General features: G+C 39.5%; 1 gene segment (V, D, J or C); it reads right to left on the reverse strand.

Annotated features, from left to right (window-relative positions):
• Positions 1 to 1,202: 1,202 nt before the first annotated feature.
• Positions 1,203 to 2,821, reverse strand: LOC139378461 (Ig kappa-b4 chain C region-like). The segment is given in 2 exon segments: positions 1,203 to 1,790; positions 2,712 to 2,821. Coding segments are annotated over 2 exon segments (402 nt in total).
• Positions 2,822 to 18,456: the final 15,635 nt, after the last annotated feature.

The raw sequence follows: 18,456 nt of genomic DNA on the forward strand, positions 1-18,456 counted from the left end.
ATTACTACTGTCAGAGTTTACACTACCCCAACAGTGTCTGGGTGTTCACACAGTGATACAGAGCCGTACAAAAACCTAACTCAGTCAGACTGCACAGTGACTGAGGGAGAAGAGACAGTGACATGGAACACTGATCAGTGACGAAACTTTGAATAACGTTAGAAACCTTCATTCAGATCACATGTTCTCCATCGTCATCAACAGTATCATCCTCACCACCATCATCATCATAATTTCATGGTTGACTCATTATATTTGTCACAGTCTGAAAGTACACCTATAAATGTTATTTGATGCTATTAAACACACACAATATCAGTCCATATTCAAGTGAGGTGATGTTACATCAGCATCCGCACCATAAATAGAATCTCCATATGAACCTCACAACCAAACATATGATGTGATCATCTAGCATTATATGAACTATCTTTATGAGCAGGTTACTGACTGTTACATTAGTGAATGAGACATGATGCTGGGCTCAAATATGAGACTTGTTTATGCACATATCTAATTTAAGTATGATGTCCATTTATTACTGATTACTTATGTATCTGTTATGTCTCCCTCCCTGAATCAACCATAAACGTTCAAACCAGTCCACTCCCCCACATCTGGCCCAGTCCAGGATATTTCAGGCAGTGAAACTGTTCATCAGCTAGACTGGAAGTTGTGGGAGTGAAACTAAAATGTACATAGACAGAGCTGGGTGGTCCTGCATGTCCCAGAATAGAGCTCTAATGTCACCAGATGTTCACTCTGTTACCAGGGTGTTAGAGGTAGAGAAGACTCTATGACTATCTTGCAGATGTGATACTGGTAATATTATGTGGACAACTTTTTAAATAAATGTAGCTAAATGCAGGTGTGAGATATCGATCAAATGTTCAATAGCATTACATTATTGTATTTATAAATCTAGAAGTCAAGCAGGTCAAAAACTTCTGAGAAATATGAATAAAGAGTACCTACTGTACTACAAATGGCTAAACCTCTCCTGTTAATCTGTGAAAATAGTAGTATCCTTTGTTAGTATGAACTACCTGTTAATGACGTTGTGGTTAGAACATAAATAACTAAGCAATAAGGTTTAGGTCAGATAGTTTTCATAGAAACTGTGAGTCCTACTTTATGAAAAATGTTCTATGTCATTCAACATTTAAGACTAAAGTAAAATTATTGAAAGAGACAAAAACATATTTGTTTCTAAGATAAGTCTTTATTTTCATCTATTCATCAAAGCATCAAAGCAAACATTCCTACAGATTCTAATAGTTATATAACAGAACACATCACATCTAACACTGATACAACATCAGTCTACAGAGAGGATTGACACATGAACTCAAGCAAAGCCCCCTGTTAGTCTACATGTCAGTGATCAATAAGACAGAGAACATCTGATCTCAGAACAGAGTCAAAGCAGAGGAACCAGCAGCCTCTATCCACAGGGGTGTGTGACTAGGGGGCCTACCCAGAACAGTCAGCCCTCCTCAAGGTCTTGGTGACTGGAGTCTGGGAATTCTGCTGAGCTTCACAGGTCACCTCTCCTGCCTTGGTCCACTCCAGGCCAGTGAGAGTCAGGGTGCTGCTCCAGCTGTACAGGCCATCCTTCTCCAGGACCCTAGAACTGGTCTCCTGCTTCTGGCTGGTCCCGTCCACTTTCCAGCTCAAGGTCCAGTCTGAGGGGAAGCCCTTGTTGGCCAGACACGTCAGTGTGGCTGTTGTTGTACTGGACAGCTCCTCACTAGAGGGGGGCAGGACAGTGAGGGTGGGGGCACTGTTACCTGGAACAAACAGAACACATCAACTAAGTAATTACAACAAGTACAGCAACACTAAGAGATTATCTCCATTAAGGTCCACAACCAAATAAAGTGAATTGGAAATGCCCTCTAAATATGAATGTAGAAGTTGGATTATTTAAAAGATGTGGAGAAAACACTAAAGTAATAGGATACAAAGCAGATTTATGAACCAAACAAGTATAAAGTGGTTAAATAACTAGAGTTACTAGTCATATGGTGTCAGTTATACATGTTATACAGATATTGTTTAGGAATGGATCTGATCAGAACAGCCAAGTCATATTCATAGTATTTACATCACATATCAAACATGTTGGATTATGAAGTCAGTTACAACCATAACTGAGATCCTTTGTCTTCACACTAACAGTGAAGTCTACCATGAACAGAATGCAACAATGATGCATACTATATAAAATACCATTAGTTATTATACCAGAATTAGGAGTTATATTCTGCAATTATACAAATAAAACATGTATTTAAACCTAAAATGTATAATTTTGATTCAATAAATAGTTATTTGAAAGAAGGCTCAGTCAAAATCTACATTTAACCAACATTTTTTGAGTTAAAGATAATAAAAATATAACTAAAAAATGGCACACAAACAGTAATACACAATGCAACAACTATATTCCATATTATTAAATAGTTATCATACTGGAACTCTCCTCTGCAATCCATCAAACCACACATTTAAATAAACACCTACATTTGAACATGTTATTTAAATAACATTTCATTTGAAAGAAGGCTTAGTCAAAAGTAATACAAAAAATATATTTTTTTAGGAAGGAAAATATGAAAAATCGCAATATATTCATATAGACGAAGTTTCACAGAGTAAAATACCCCAAAAAAGAATCAGAAAGAAATATCAAAGAGCGTGTTACTTACTTCCAACATCTAGTCTGGTGCCGCTACCAAAAGTGTACCACAGTGATACAATCCCTATTACTGCTGGTACAACAACCTCCTGCATGTTTGGCACTCTTCATTTCTTTAGACTGTGGTTCAAATAATTAACTCTACTATAGTATGAATACATTTCAGAAATGAATTATTCTACTCAATTAGAAATAAAGTGTTTTTTATGTTGATTTCCTTAACATGGACCAAACCTGACTTTTTCTTGTACATCTCCTACTACTGTAGGTGCAGCATGTTTATTCATACAACTAATCTAAAATGTAGGCTAATCACTTTCATAGTTTAAAGGCAGGTCAAATTTGATTAGATGTAATAACATTCATATTAAAAGTGGCCATAGTATGTGTAGGCCTTGTGTATTTTGTTTAAATCATCTAATTAAGTTAATTTGAAAATTCCTCAATATCAAGTCAAAACGTATAGAGAAATTGAAACACGACATCAAAAGTTGAATAAATAGTTAATTTGGACTTTACTTACTTCCAACATCAAGTCTGGTACCGCTACCAAAAGTCCTCCACAGTGATACAATCCCTATTACTGCTGGTACAAAAACCTCTGTGTTGTGTTGCTGCAGCGTTACAGTGAAGATCACTCATACAGAATCATAATCAACACAAATACACTTTAACATCTTCCAGGTAGAACAAACACTTCATATAAGCTGTTTCTAGATTATACAAATATGAATTGTATCTTAAATCCAGATGTGAGACATTTTTCCTTCCTCTGTGTATCAGGTTCTCCTAGTCTGGAGGTACAGTCCAGCATTAGATCAGTGTTGCTAGTATTCCTCCATATTGTCCATATGAAAGACAACAGCAGCAGCAGTAGTGATAGTGATCCATGTTGTATATTCCTTTATTAAACATGTTGATCTCAGATTTAACAGTGGTGGTAAAGTCACAGAGGACAGACAACACTACCAGAGGAATCCCACCAGATTTAGTTTAGAGAAGTGTTCACTAACTGATTAGAGGAACTTACATGAGAGACCAAGCATGAGTGAACAGACAGTTCATTATATCTGATCATCATCAGAATAACAATATAATGGTAGTGTGACATAAAAGTTACCATACATTAGGGATCTGAGTAAACAGTTGCTGTTTGATGTTGTAAAAGGGGCAGCAGGTAGCTAGCGGTTAGAGTGTTGGGCCAGTAACTGAAAGGTCACTAGTTCAAATATCTGGGTCGACAAGGTGAAAAATGTTTTGATGTACCTTTGAACAAGGCACTGGCAAACCCTGGTCTCGAACCTACTCTCCAAGGATGACTCAAGGGGAGTTGGAATATCCAAAAACACAAAAAAAACACATTTCCAATTCACAAATGGGCATAAAACAAACGTGTACATGTGGGAAATAGGACGAATTTAAGCACCCACCTAATTATTATAAAAGAAAGCTCAACCAAGCCGAAATATATACTGATGGGATACTACTTGGAACCTGAAATAGATTTGAAACCATAATTTGCATAATGCATCTGTCCTGCTGCTCTAAGAGCATTTATATCCCTGTGAGTTGAACACTTCATGACTGAGATCTGTTCGTCATGACAACAGAACCCACAACAACCATGACTTTTATCACCATCTTCATCTGGACACTTGCTTTCTGCTTTCAAGGTTACAATTTTCAGAATGTTTTGTTGAAAATAAATTAAATCTATACCGTCGACATCTATATCAATGTTACTATTTCTATTCAGAATTATTCATTACTATATGTAATATTTCATTTATAGAAATGTTTTTATTCTCTGTTTCAGAATCCAGAGGACAGTACACTGTGATTCAGACTCCTACAGTGAAAGCTGTTCTGCCAAGACAGACAGTCACTCTTGACTGTAAAACCAGCAGTGATGTTCACGGTGGTTACTATCTAGCCTGGTACCAACAGAAACCTGGAGGAGCTCCTAAACTCCTTATTTACTCAGCTACAACACTTCAGTCTGGGACTCCATCTAGATTCAGTGGCAGTGGATCTGGGAGTGACTTCACTCTGACCATCAGTGGAGTCCAGGCTGAAGATGCAGGAGATTACTACTGTCAGAGTTACCACAGTGATGGAGTGTTCACACAGTGATACAGAGTCGTACAAAAACCTCCCTCAGTCAGACTGCACAGTGACTGTACTGATACAGCTGGGACCTACTGCAGGTGCTGAGGGGGAAGAGACACTGAGCTAAATATATCAGTGATGCTGACAGTAATGTCAACTCATCCACCTTCATGTTAAATCATTCCTTAAGTGATAACACCCATATGTCCAGATTGCATTAGTATTCCTCTTATGTTGCTGTAGTTCATATGTAAACATTGCCTTTACATGTCACATAATACGTTGAATGGACTCTGTGCAACAACAAGTGTCTCACATCATTTCAGAACAAAATCCCCAGTAAGATCCCTCTGTCAGGAAGTGAATTTCAAGCAAAGATTCATCCATATTTATTGAGATGGTATAACAAAGTTATAAGCCCCTAAAACAACGTGAGGTTCGGTCAAGAGCAAGACCGCTCTCCCGCTCTCCTGTAGCACCTTGCCACACTTTAATTTAGCCCAGTTAAATCTAGTTCACCAGGGCCATGATTGCCTGGACAATCAGCCCCAACCTTTAAAATGCTGCTGCTCACACAAACCTCTTCAACAGGTCTCTTACACAGAGGAGGTGGAAATAGTTGTAGGAGTTGAGCTGGGGAACCTATGGCAGTGGATGCCCCAGAGCCTGAGAATGTCCTTGAAGGATCCTGATACACTGATCCTGAGAAGGTGGATTTTGAGGCATTTATTGTGCAGGTGATAAATTGTACTGCCCAAACGAACAAGAAATCCAAGAAACTGGACATAATTGTATCTGCAGCTGAAAGGTTTTTGGGTCTTCAGGAATTAACAGCCGAAGCATTGCAGGGAATACTGTCTGAAGTCGTACAAAAACCTCCCTCAGTCAGACTGCACAGTGACAGTACTGCTACAGCTGGGACCTACTGCAGGAAGAGACATTGACATGGAACACTGAGCAGGTCAACTTTGAAAATGGTTAGAACGCATGATACAAATCACACGTTCTCCAACGTCCTCATTATCGTCCTCATCATCATCATCATTAATATCATCATCATGGTTGTATCTTGTTATATTGGTAATGAACTGAAAGTGTGTATGAAAGTTATTAGACGTTTTGAAACACATTACCAGTCCATATGCAGAGTAAGATCTACAGAAGTAAAAGAAAAGTGATGTTAAATCATCATCAGCCCCTCAAACCAAATCCCTACATGCACTTCACAAGCAGCTATTGATGTGATCAACTAGCATGTATTAACCCTTTTCCTGAGCTGTTAGATCTGTGAATGAGACAGGATGCTGGGCTCAAACATGAGACACATTTACATAGAGACATACACTACACACTATCATCGTGAGGTATAATTATTTTTTATCTGTCATTAATTACTTGGTGCCTTATCTGTTATGTGTCCCTCCCTGAATCCGCCATAGAGGATCAAATCAGTCACCTCCCTCACATCAGTCCAAGTCCAGGGTATATCAGGGAGTGAAACTGGTCAACTGGTAGACTGGGAGCTGTAGGAGTGAAACTGAGATTTACATAGACAGGGCTGGGTGGTTCTGCTTGTCCCAGAATAGACCAGCACTGTCACCAGATGTTCAGCCAGGGGGAAGAGACAGTGACATGGACCACTGACTGAACTAAACAGTGGCAGTCGGTGCCATTTAAGATGAGGGAGGATGATTATGTTTTATTATGAGCATGGCCTTATTTCTATTACAGCATATTGGATGACTGTCATTGATATTCCATTCACCCAGTTTAACATAGATTGGTTTAGGCTACTAAATATTACTTGCATTTTCCCTATACCCATCATGAGGTTCCCAACCACCTAGCCTATGAATTCAATATAGGTGCACACAGCTCGAGAGAAAGATTTGAGGTGACAGTGACACATGGACAGACAGTGACACATTCAATACCGCCTTGCACACTCTTGCCTGCATCTTGCTGACCTAGCGTGTAATCATTCGTCCAACAGTTGCAAACTGTAAGGACTGACGCCGGACAGGAGAAGCAGGTACGGAGAGTCAGACATTTATTAGGGATCAAATCAAATGTATTTATATAGCCCTTCTTACATCAGCTGATATCTCAAAGTGCTGTACAGAAACCCAGCCTAAAACCCCAAACAGCAAGCAATGCATGTGTAGAAGCACGGTGGCTAGGACAAACTCCCTAGAAAGGCCAGAACCTAGGAAGAAACCTAAAGAGGAACCAGGCTATGAGGGGTGGCCAGACCTCTTCTAGCTGTGCCGGGTGGAGATTATAACAGAACATGGCCAAGATGTTCAAATGTTCATAGATGACCACACCCACAGGGACTGATAGAACTGAACTACTAGTGTAATGCAGAAGGGAATCATAGTACTGAATTACTAGTATAATGCAGTAGGGACTCATAGTACTGCATTACTAGTATAATACAATAGGTGAGGTATCCTGAGAATAGAGGATGTGTGCCAGCACAGAGGGATAAGGAAACATGTGAGTTATGCTTTAGTAAGGTTGTCTTCTTAGCGTTCATAGCAATGGTTGTCAACTATACCGCAGAAATGGAACGTAAACCACAGAGAAAAGATTTTGTGGTGGCAGCTGCAGAGAAGTACTTGGGTATACGAGAGTAAACTTCAGAAGAGTTACTATTATATTTGTTGTCCCTAATTTTGTGATATCCAATTGGTAGTTACAGTCTTGTCCGATCGCTGCAACTCCCCTATGGACTCGGGACAGTCAAAGGTTGAGAGCCATGCGTCCTCCAAAACACAACCCTGCGAAGCCACACCACTTCTTGACACACTGTTCGCTTAACCCTGAAGCTAGCCACACCAATGTGTCATCACATTCTGTTCGGCTCTTCCCGAGCAGTGTCACACTCATCTGGTTTCTTCTCTCCAGACACAGCAGTGATGTAGCCACAGTCTGGGGCACCTATCCTCTCCCGTTGCTGGCTTGAATGTCCTGAACATTGTCTGAGCTGCCTTTGTGCAGGGCAGCTCATTAACCCCAATACTCCTCAGGTGTGGGGGTTGTGGTTCAGGTCCCTAACTAACACACTCCTTCCCTCATTCACTCAACGAGAAGAGCACTCAAAAGGCGTTAACCAATTCAAAGGAAGTCAATCAAATAAGTAAATAAGAAAGAAAGCAAAACACAGCACACGATAGGACTAAATAAATATTAAAGGACTTCTAAATAAATACATTCTAAATAAATACATTCTATATAAATACATTCTAAATAAATACATTCTATATAAATACATTCTATATAAATACATTCTATATAAATACATTCTATATAAATACATTCTAAATAAATACATTCTATATAAATACATTCTAAATAAATACATTCTATATAAATACATTCTATATAAATACATTCTATATAAATACATTCTAAATAAATACATTCTATATAAATACATTCTATATAAATACATTCTAAATAAATACATTCTATATAAATACATTCTAAATAAATACATTCTATATAAATACATTCTAAATAAATACATTCTAATTCAAGGAAATCCCGGCTGGCCAAACCCTCCCCTAACCCGGACGACAGTGGTCCAATTGTGCGCCGCCTCATGGGTCTCACAGTCACGGCCAGCTGTGACACAGCCTGGGATCAAACCCAGGTCTGAAGTGACACCTCAAGCACTGTGATGCAGTGCCGTAGACAGCTGCGATGCAGTGCCTCAGAAACCTGTGATGCAGTGTCTTAGACCGCTGTGCCACTCAGGATGCCAACTTCAGAAGAGTTACAGGGTGTGTTGAGGGGTGGTGTCCCGTCATGCCAGGCCATTGGCATGGTGCAGGAGCAGATAGGGTCAAAGTAGTGGAAAATGGTAGTGGGTTTTAATATGTAGGTGGTAGCTGAAGGGAAGTACCTGAGTGTACGAGATATTACTGCAGAAGAGTTCATGGGACAGTGTTTTTATGAAATAGTGGTATGTAGGTGTAGGGTTAGTTGGTGTGTAAGTTTTTCCTTTTAGGAACAGGAATAATAAAGGTAATCTAATGAAGATGGCCTCACAATTTAGTACAGTAGGTGGCAGTTTATACACCCTTAAATTGAATGCAATCCTCCAACCCAATCCAGAAAGAAGAAGAGCTCTTCAAATACAGCAGCACATGCTTCAGTGCTCTATTAGTATTTATATTCCTGTGAGTTTAACACTTCATGACTGAGAGCTGTTCTTCATGACAACAGAACCCACAACAACCATGACTTTTATCACCATCTTCATCTGGACACTTGCCTTCTGCTTTCAAAGTTAACATTGTCAGAATGTATTGTTGAAAAATATTTGAATCTACATGAAGGTATAACATACAGTATATTCATTTTAATATTTGTTTTCATAACTATTGATTAGTATATGTAATATTTATTGGATAGAAATGTTTTTATTCTATTCAGAATCCAGAGGACAGATCACTGTGACTCAGGCTCCTTCAGTGGAAACTGTTCTCCCAGGACAGATGGTCTCCTTATTTATCGAGGAAGTACTCTTATTTCTGGGACTCCATCTAGATTCAGTGGCAGTGGATCTGGGAGTGACTTCACTCTGACCATCAGTGGAGTCCAGGCTTTTTACATCCTCCCTCACACCACTGTGGTAGTTCCAGAGAGCAGCAGGTGAAGCAGGAGACTGGAGATGTCAGAGCTCTGGAGATCTCCCTTTTAGATCAGTCAGTCAGCAGCATCACAGACTGCAGTTACTGAGCCTGACCACTGGAGGGAGACATAAAGCAGCTACTATCTGGTCAAATAACACATTAATAACAATATGCTCCATTTGTAGATAGTCTACAATCAATGCATCAGTCCCCATTCAGCACTTATATCAGAGACCATGTCAGTCGTTACATAGCTATCAGGATTCTACATCATATCAGTTTGACTGTTCAGGAAGACTATTTACATATTTAATTGTTTTATTTAACCTTTATTTAACTAGGCTGTCAGTTAAGAACAAATTCTTATTTACAATGACGGCCTACCCCGGCCAAACGCTGATGACACTGGGTCAATTGTGAGCCTCCATATATAGGACACTTTGCTGCAGTGCTCTGGGAGTGTTTATAGCCCTGTGAGTTTACCACTTCATGACTGAGAGCTGTCCTTCCTGACAACAGAACCTACAACAACCATGACTTTTATCACCGTCTTCATATGTATATTTTCCCTGTGTCTCCAAGGTAATATATTTGACAGTAAAGGATGCAAACCATTGCAATATTAGGCTATATAACCTTATTACAGTTTAAGAAAATAATCTATATGGACAAATGAATGAACAATTTAATGTTAATTCAACATGCCATCTCTGTTTCAGAGAACAGAGGTCAGGTTGTTGTGACTCAGACTCCAACAGTGAAAACTGTTTCAGTGGGTCACTCATTAACATTCAGCTGTAAGACCAGCAGTGCTGAAAACAGTGACATCTATGGACAGGGGATGGCCTGTTATCAACATAAACCTAGAGAAGCTCCTAAATACCTAGTATACTTAGCAAAAACCATTCAGTCTTGGACTCCATCTAGATTCAGTGGCAGTGGATCTGGGAGTGACTTCACTCTGACCATCAATGGAGTCCAGGCTGAAGATGCAGGAGATTACTTCTGTCAGAGGTTATACAACCCCAACTAGGTCTGGGTGTTCACACAGTGATACAGAGTCGTACAAAAACCTTCCTCAGTCAGACAGCACTATGGTAGTTCCAGAGAGCAGCCGGCTCTGGAGATCTCCCCTTTAGATCAGTTGGGCTACCGAGTGGCGCAGCAGTCTAAGGCACTGTATCTCAATGCTAGAGGCGTCACTACAGATGCTGGTTCAATCCCGGGCTAATCACAAACAACAGTGATCAGGAGTCCCATAGGGCGGCACACAATTGTCCCGGGGTAGGCTGTCATCGGAATAAATTGTTTGTTCTTAACTGACTTGCCTAAGTAGTAATTTAAAAATATATATATATGTTTTTAAATGAAGTCAGTCAGCAGCATTTAAGTCTTTGAATGCCAAGTTAACAAACAGATCACTGGCCATTTTGAATCCAACTGTACCTTCTCCGCTGTGCAATCCGGTTTCCGAGCTGGTCACGGGTGCACCTCAGCAGCGCTCAAGGTACTAAACGATATCATAACCGCCATCAATAAAAGACAGTACTGTGCAGCCGTCTTCATCGACCTGGCCAAGGCTTTGGACTCTGTCAATCACCGTATTCTTGTCGGCAGACTCAACAGCCTTGGTTTCTCAAATCACGGCCTCTCCTGGTTCACCAACTACTTCTCAGATAGAGTTCAATGTGTCAAATCGGAGGGCCTGTTGTCCGGAACTCTGGCAGTCTCTATGGGGGTAGCACAGGGTTCCATTCTCGGGCTGACTTTTTTCTCTGTATATATCATGATATCATTGATTCCTTGATCCACCTCTACGCAGACGACACCATTCTGTACACATCTGGCCCTTATTTGGACACTGTGTGAACAAACCTCCAAACAAGCTTCAATGCCATACCACTCTCCTTCCGTGGACAACAACTGTTCTTAAACGCTAGTATAACTAACTTCAACCGATCGCTGCCCGCACCCGCCCGCCTGACTAGCATCACTGCTCTGGACGGTTCTGACTTAGAATATATGGACAACTACAAATACCTACAACTACAAATTAAATTGCTGGATTGTAAACTCTCCTTCCAGACTCATATTAAACTAAAATAAATCCAAAATTAAATCCAGAATCGGCTTCCTATTTCTCAACAAAACCTCCTTCACCCACTGATAAGGGAATTTATATGTTTAAAGTAATGACTAAAGAATTCCACCCTGAAACGTATAAGACTATATTCCAGTAATACATGTGTGGGACAAGTTAAGAGGGAGAAATATGTGGAGAAAACAGAGACTACACATGATAACTCTGAAAAAGCTGACAACAGGAGGGCCCTTTCAAGGCCTCTCTAATCTCGGAAGGAGAGGAGAGAACGGCGAGAAACTGCCAAGGCTGGTAGAAAAGTGATGTCTGTGTGTGTGTGTGTGTGTGTGTGTGTGTGTGTTTGTGCGTGTGTGTGTGTAGAGGGAGTTTAAAGACGGTTCAAATTTTGGTTGACTTGAGATCTCTCCTGAATAAACTACAACAAACCTTTTGCAGAATCTGAGATTTGCCTAATTCTTATTAACCCTACCTTTACAACCTAGGGGGAATTGGTCAAAGCTATAGTGATTGTTATCATCATTGGGATTGAAAATTCTCGTGACACTCACGCTGCCAAACATACTCTCGTAAAACTGACTATCCTACCGATCCTCGTCTTCAGCAATGTCATTTACAAAATAGCCTCCAACACCCTACACAGCAAACTGGATGCAGTCTATCACAGTGCCATCCGTTTTGTCACCAAAGCCCCATATACCACCCACAACAGCGACCTGAATGCTCTCGTCGGCAGGCCCTCGCTACTTATTCGTCGCCAGACCCACTGGCTCCAGGACATCAGCTGTCTGAGCAGCTTACCAATCACTGTACCTGTACACAGTCAATCTGTAAATAGCACACCCGACTACCTCATCTCCATATTTTACTTACACTCTTGCTCTTTTGCACCCCAGTATCTCTACTTGCACATCATCATCTTGTCACGAACCAGCTCAAAGCCCGTAACAAAGGGAGACAACGTGGAGATAAGGAGTAACAAAATATATATTTATTAACTAAAGCAACTAAGGAAAATATACAATGATGTGTGTAATCAGTAATCAGTAGTGTAAGTGAGTGTTTTGCATGCATGAATGTGATGCAGGGTGTTGAAAGGTGCCAAAGCAAACAAACAAAAAGCCACCAAGAACCACAACACAATCTACAAATGTCTGCATGGAGAGAGTCTCCTCCATGAATGGGGAAGTGGTGTATTTATCCTGAGAAACACCTGGGCCCAGGTGTTTCCCATGTAGCTGACGACCCTTTCAACTCCGCCCACCGGCATCCTAATAAGGAAACAAAAACAAAGACAGAAAAAAATCTCGCTCTTCCCCTCTGCTGAGCACACCAGACCACAACCCGAGAATTGACAATCACCCTGAGCACCACAGAAGAGAGATGAGATACGGAGCTTCCCCAAAACCTACAATAACTCAACCCTAGTCTTCGTGCAGATTTGCGGTGGGAATTTACACACTGTAGCCCGCTGGCAAGGAAAAACTCCCCAGCATGCTGGTAAATTCCACCAAGCCACGAATGTGCCCCCGAGACAACTGCTCAGTCCACAGACACCACACAAAAATAACAAACATTAACCATGCCCAACATATTAAAAAAAAAATGAAACATGTCGCTAAGCCTATCAGGGGAAAAAAGACTATAGCTCCAGGTAGCAAGTTCCACTACCCTACCCAAATCTCCCACTGAGGTACACAGCCGATTACTCACTTCAGACTGATGTCCCAACAGAAAGTAGAACAAACGTTTCCACCTGGGCCCAGGTGTTTCCCATGTAGCTGACGACCCTTTCAACTCCGCCCACCGGCATCCTAATAAGGAAACAAAAACAAAGACAGAATACGGCAGACAGAGTGGGAGGGTCGTCACAATCTGCACATCTATCACTCCAGTATTAATGCTAAATTGTAATTATTTTTGCCTCTATGGCCTATTTATTGCCTACTTCCCTACTCTTCTACATTTGCACACACTGTACATAGATTTTTCTATTTTTATTTTATTTTGTGTTGTTGACTGTAAGTTTGTTTATGTGTAACTCTGTGTTGTTGTTTTTGTCACACTGCTTTGCTTCATCTTGGCCAGGTCGCAGTTGTAAATGAGAACTTGTTCTCAACTGGCCTACCTGGTTAAATAAAGGTGAAATAAATAGAGGAATTGATCAGAGAAACCTGCATGATGTAAGTGTCCATCTCATTACACTTTTTTACATTTTATCTCTGTCCTGTAGGTGACAGAAAATCCACATACTCTTTCTACCATATCCTATATCCCCGACATGATTTATGTTACATGATTATTTTCGACGGAACGTTGGTGGAACGCCGCAGCGATGTGTCTCTCCAACAGCACCCTGGAGAGGCGCACTGGGAATAGACAAGCAAAATGTTTTGCGCCCCTGCCTTTGTCAAAGTGGGCACTGCTTATCATAGGGCTGCATCAGCGCTCACCTAAAAAGCCCATATGCCACTGGCTGAGAGAAATTATCATTGTTTTTAGGCAGAATTATGGGAGGTTTTATATGTTGCTGTATGTGTGTCTTGGTCAGTTTAGCTCAGAAAATGCTGCCCTCGTCAATCTAACGCCATAGGTGGCCACCTAATCCTGCCTAATGAGCGGGCTGGCCGTGCCAATGATCACTGGAAGGTGGAAACTGACTGGTATTCCTCTTTTCCATGGATACCAATATGTTACCATAGCATATTACCATAACACTAATAAACAGATAAAGTGATATATGTTCAGAAGTTACATGATATACGACTTTTAAAAATCCCCATTTTTCATTATAGTTTTGTCTTACTAAAAAACAACCAATAACCAATAATAGCATTGTATTTATGCCCTTTTTATTCACGTAATTGAACATTACTTGAAAGTTACAATCGCTTCAGGCTCCCAAGCCCTCAAAAAATCCACAAATGGACTTTACAACCAGCTGTGGAAATCCAATGGATGTGATCATCAACAGCAGCATATTAACTTTTTTCATGAAGTAGGTTACGGACTGTTAGCTCTGTGAATGAGACCTGACGCTGGATTCAACATGAGACACATGTAAACTATCATCATAAAGTAGAAAACCCATTATATCTGTCATTAATTACATGTTGGCATATCTGTTATGTCTCCCTTCCTGCATCCACCATAGAGGTTAAAACCAGTCACTCCCTCACATCTGGCCCAATCCAGGGTATTTCAGACAGTGAAACTGTTCATCTGCTAGACCGGTAGCTGTGGGAGTGAAACTGAGATTTACATAGACAGGGTTGAGTGGTTCTGCTTGTTCCAGAATAGAGCAGCACTGTCACCAGATGTTCACTCTGTTCCCAGGGGGTTGGAGGTAGAGAAGACTATATCTTGAAGATGTGATACATTTGTCCACATAATATTAAATGTATTGCAATTAAGCAAAATACAGGAATGATCACATTGGTGAGAGTCCGACATATCGAACAAATGTTCAATAGCATTAGACTAAGTCTATAAATCAAGCAGGTTAAAAAACTTTCCAAGAAAGATGAATAAGGAGTACCATGTACTACATGTGTCTTGACCTCTCCTGTTAATCTGTTAACATTGTATTATCTAGACCTCTCCTGTTAATCTGTTAACATTGTATTTTCTAGACCTCTCCTGTTAATCTGTTAACATTGTAGTATCTAGACCTCTCCTGTTAATCTGTTAACATTGTAGTATCAAGACCTCTCCTGTTAATCTGTTAACATTGTAGTATCTAGACCTCTCCTGTTAATCTGTTAACATTGTAGTATCTAGACCTCTCCTGTTAATCTGTTAACATTGTAGTATCAAGACCTCTCCTGTTAATCTGTTAACATTGTAGTATCTAGACCTCTCCTGTTAATCTGTTAACATTGTAGTATCTAGACCTCTCCTGTTAATCTGTTAACATTGTAGTATCTAGAACTCTCCTGTTAATCTGTTAACACTGTATTATCTAGAACTCTCCTGTTAACCTGTTAACATTGTAGTATCTAGACCTCTCCTGTTAATCTGTTAACATTGTATTATCTAGAACTCTCCTGTTAATCTGTTAACATTGTATTATCTAGAACTCTCCTGTTAATCTGTTAACATTGTATTGTCTAGAACTCTCCTGTTAATCTGTTAACATTGTATTATCTAGAAAACTCCTGTTAATATGTTAACATTGTAGTATCTAGACCTCTTGTTACGGTGCGTGAATGAGGACCCAAAAGCGAATTAACTTAGACAGAGCTTCTTTAATTACCAAACATAGGTAGGCTCAGACGGACCGGCAGATTCCGACAGGACAAGACAAGGTTACAGCAAACATGACGACAGTCTGGTTCAGGCATGAAACACAACAAACAAGAATCCGACAAGGACAGGAACAAAAACAGAGAGAGATATAGGGGACTAATCAGAGGGAAAAAGGGAACAGGTGGGAAAAGGGGTGACGAGGTGGTTAGGAGGAGACAAGGCACAGCTGGGGGAAAGAGGGGGAGAGAAGGTAACCTAACAACGACCAGCAGAGGGAGACAGGGTGAAGGGAAAGGACAGAGACAAGACACAACATGACAGTACATGACACCTCTCCTGTTAATCTGTTAACATTGTAGTATCTAGACCTCTTCTGTTAATCTGTTAACATTGTAGTATCTAGACCTCTCCTGTTAATCTGTTAACATTGTAGTATCTAGACCTCTCCTGTTAATCTGTTAACATTGTAGTATCTAGACCTCTCCTGTTAATCTGTTAACATTGTAGTATCTAGACCTCTCCTGTTAATCTGTTAACATTGTAGTATCAAGACCTCTCCTGTTAATCTGTTAACATTGTAGTATCTAGACCTCTCCTGTTAATCTGTTAACATTGTAGTATCTAGACCTCTCCTGTTAATCTGTTAACATTGTAGTATCAAGACCTCTCCTGTTAATCTGTTAACATTGTAGTATCTAGACCTCTCCTGTTAATCTGTTAACATTGTAGTATCTAGAACTCTCCTGTTAATCTGTTAACACTGTATTATCTAGAACTCTCCTGTTAACCTGTTAACATTGTAGTATCTAGACCTCTCCTGTTAATCTGTTAACATTGTATTATCTAGACCTCTCCTGTTAATCTGTTAACATTGTAGTATCAAGACCTCTCCTGTTAATCTGTTAACATTGTAGTATCTAGACCTCTCCTGTTAATCTGTTAACATGGTAGTATCTAGACCTCTCCTGTTAATCTGTTAACATGGTAGTATCTAGACTTCTCCTGTTAATCTGTTAACATTGTAGTATCTAGACCTCTCCTGTTAATCTGTTAACATTGTAGTATCTAGAACTCTCCTGTTAATCTGTTAACACTGTATTATCTAGAACTCTCCTGTTAACCTGTTAACATTGTAGTATCTAGACCTCTCCTGTTAATCTGTTAACATTGTATTATCTAGAACTCTCCTGTTAATCTGTTAACATTGTATTATCTAGAACTCTCCTGTTAATCTGTTAACATTGTAGTATCTAGAACTCTCCTGTTAATCTGTTAACATTGTATTATCTAGAACTCTCCTGTTAATCTGTTAACACTGTATTATCTAGAACTCTCCTGTTAATCTGTTAACATTGTATTGTCTAGAACTCTCCTGTTAATCTGTTAACATTGTATTATCTAGAACTCTCCTGTTAATATGTTAACATTGTAGTATCTAGACCTCTCCTGTTAATCTGTTAACATTGTAGTATCTAGACCTCTCCTGTTAATCTGTTAACATTGTAGTATCTAGACCTCTCCTGTTAATCTGTTAACATTGTATTATCTAGACCTCTCCTGTTAATCTGTTAACATTGTAGTATCTAGACCTCTCCTGTTAATCTGTTAACATTGTAGTATCTAGACCTCTCCTGTTAATCTGTTAACACTGTATTATCTAGAACTCTCCTGTTAACCTGTTAACATTGTAGTATCTAGACCTCTCCTGTTAATCTGTTAACATTGTATTATCTAGACCTCTCCTGTTAATCTGTTAACATTGTAGTATCAAGACCTCTCCTGTTAATCTGTTAACATTGTAGTATCTAGACCTCTCCTGTTAATCTGTTAACATTGTAGTATCTAGAACTCTCCTGTTAATCTGTTAACACTGTATTATCTAGAACTCTCCTGTTAATCTGTTAACATTGTAGTATCTAGACCTCTCCTGTTAATCTGTTAACATTGTAGTATCTAGACCTCTCCTGTTAATCTGTTAACATTGTATTATCTAGAACTCTCCTGTTAATCTGTTAACATTGTAGTATCTAGAACTCTCCTGTTAATCTGTTAACATTGTATTATCTAGAACTCTCCTGTTAATCTGTTAACACTGTATTATCTAGAACTCTCCTGTTAATCTGTTAACATTGTATTGTCTAGAACTCTCCTGTTAATCTGTTAACATTGTATTATCTAGAACTCTCCTGTTAATATGTTAACATTGTAGTATCTAGTCCTCTCCTGTTAATCTGTTAACATTGTATTATCTAGACCTCTCCTGTTAATCTGTTAACATTGTAGTATGTAGACCTCTCCTGTTAATATGTTAGCATTGTAGTATGTAGACAGACCTCTATTGTTAACATTGTATTATCTAGAGCTCTCCTGTTAACATTGTATTATCTAGACCTCTCCTGTTAACATTGCATTATCTAGACCTCTCCTGTTAACATTGTAGTATCTAGACCTCTCCTGTGAAAATAGTAGTATATTGTGTTAGTATGAACTACTGGTTGATGACGATTTGGTTAGAACATAAATAACTAATCAATGAGGTTTAGATCTGATAGTTTCATAGAAACTGTGAATCCGGCTTTATGAATATAATGCTATATCATTCAACAATATTTAAGATTAAAGTCTATTTGGGTTTATTGAAAGAGACAAGGGCAATA

This window comes from Oncorhynchus clarkii, chromosome 21 (assembly GCF_045791955.1).
Source record: "Oncorhynchus clarkii lewisi isolate Uvic-CL-2024 chromosome 21, UVic_Ocla_1.0, whole genome shotgun sequence".
NCBI classification, from domain to species: Eukaryota; Metazoa; Chordata; class Actinopteri; order Salmoniformes; family Salmonidae; genus Oncorhynchus; species Oncorhynchus clarkii.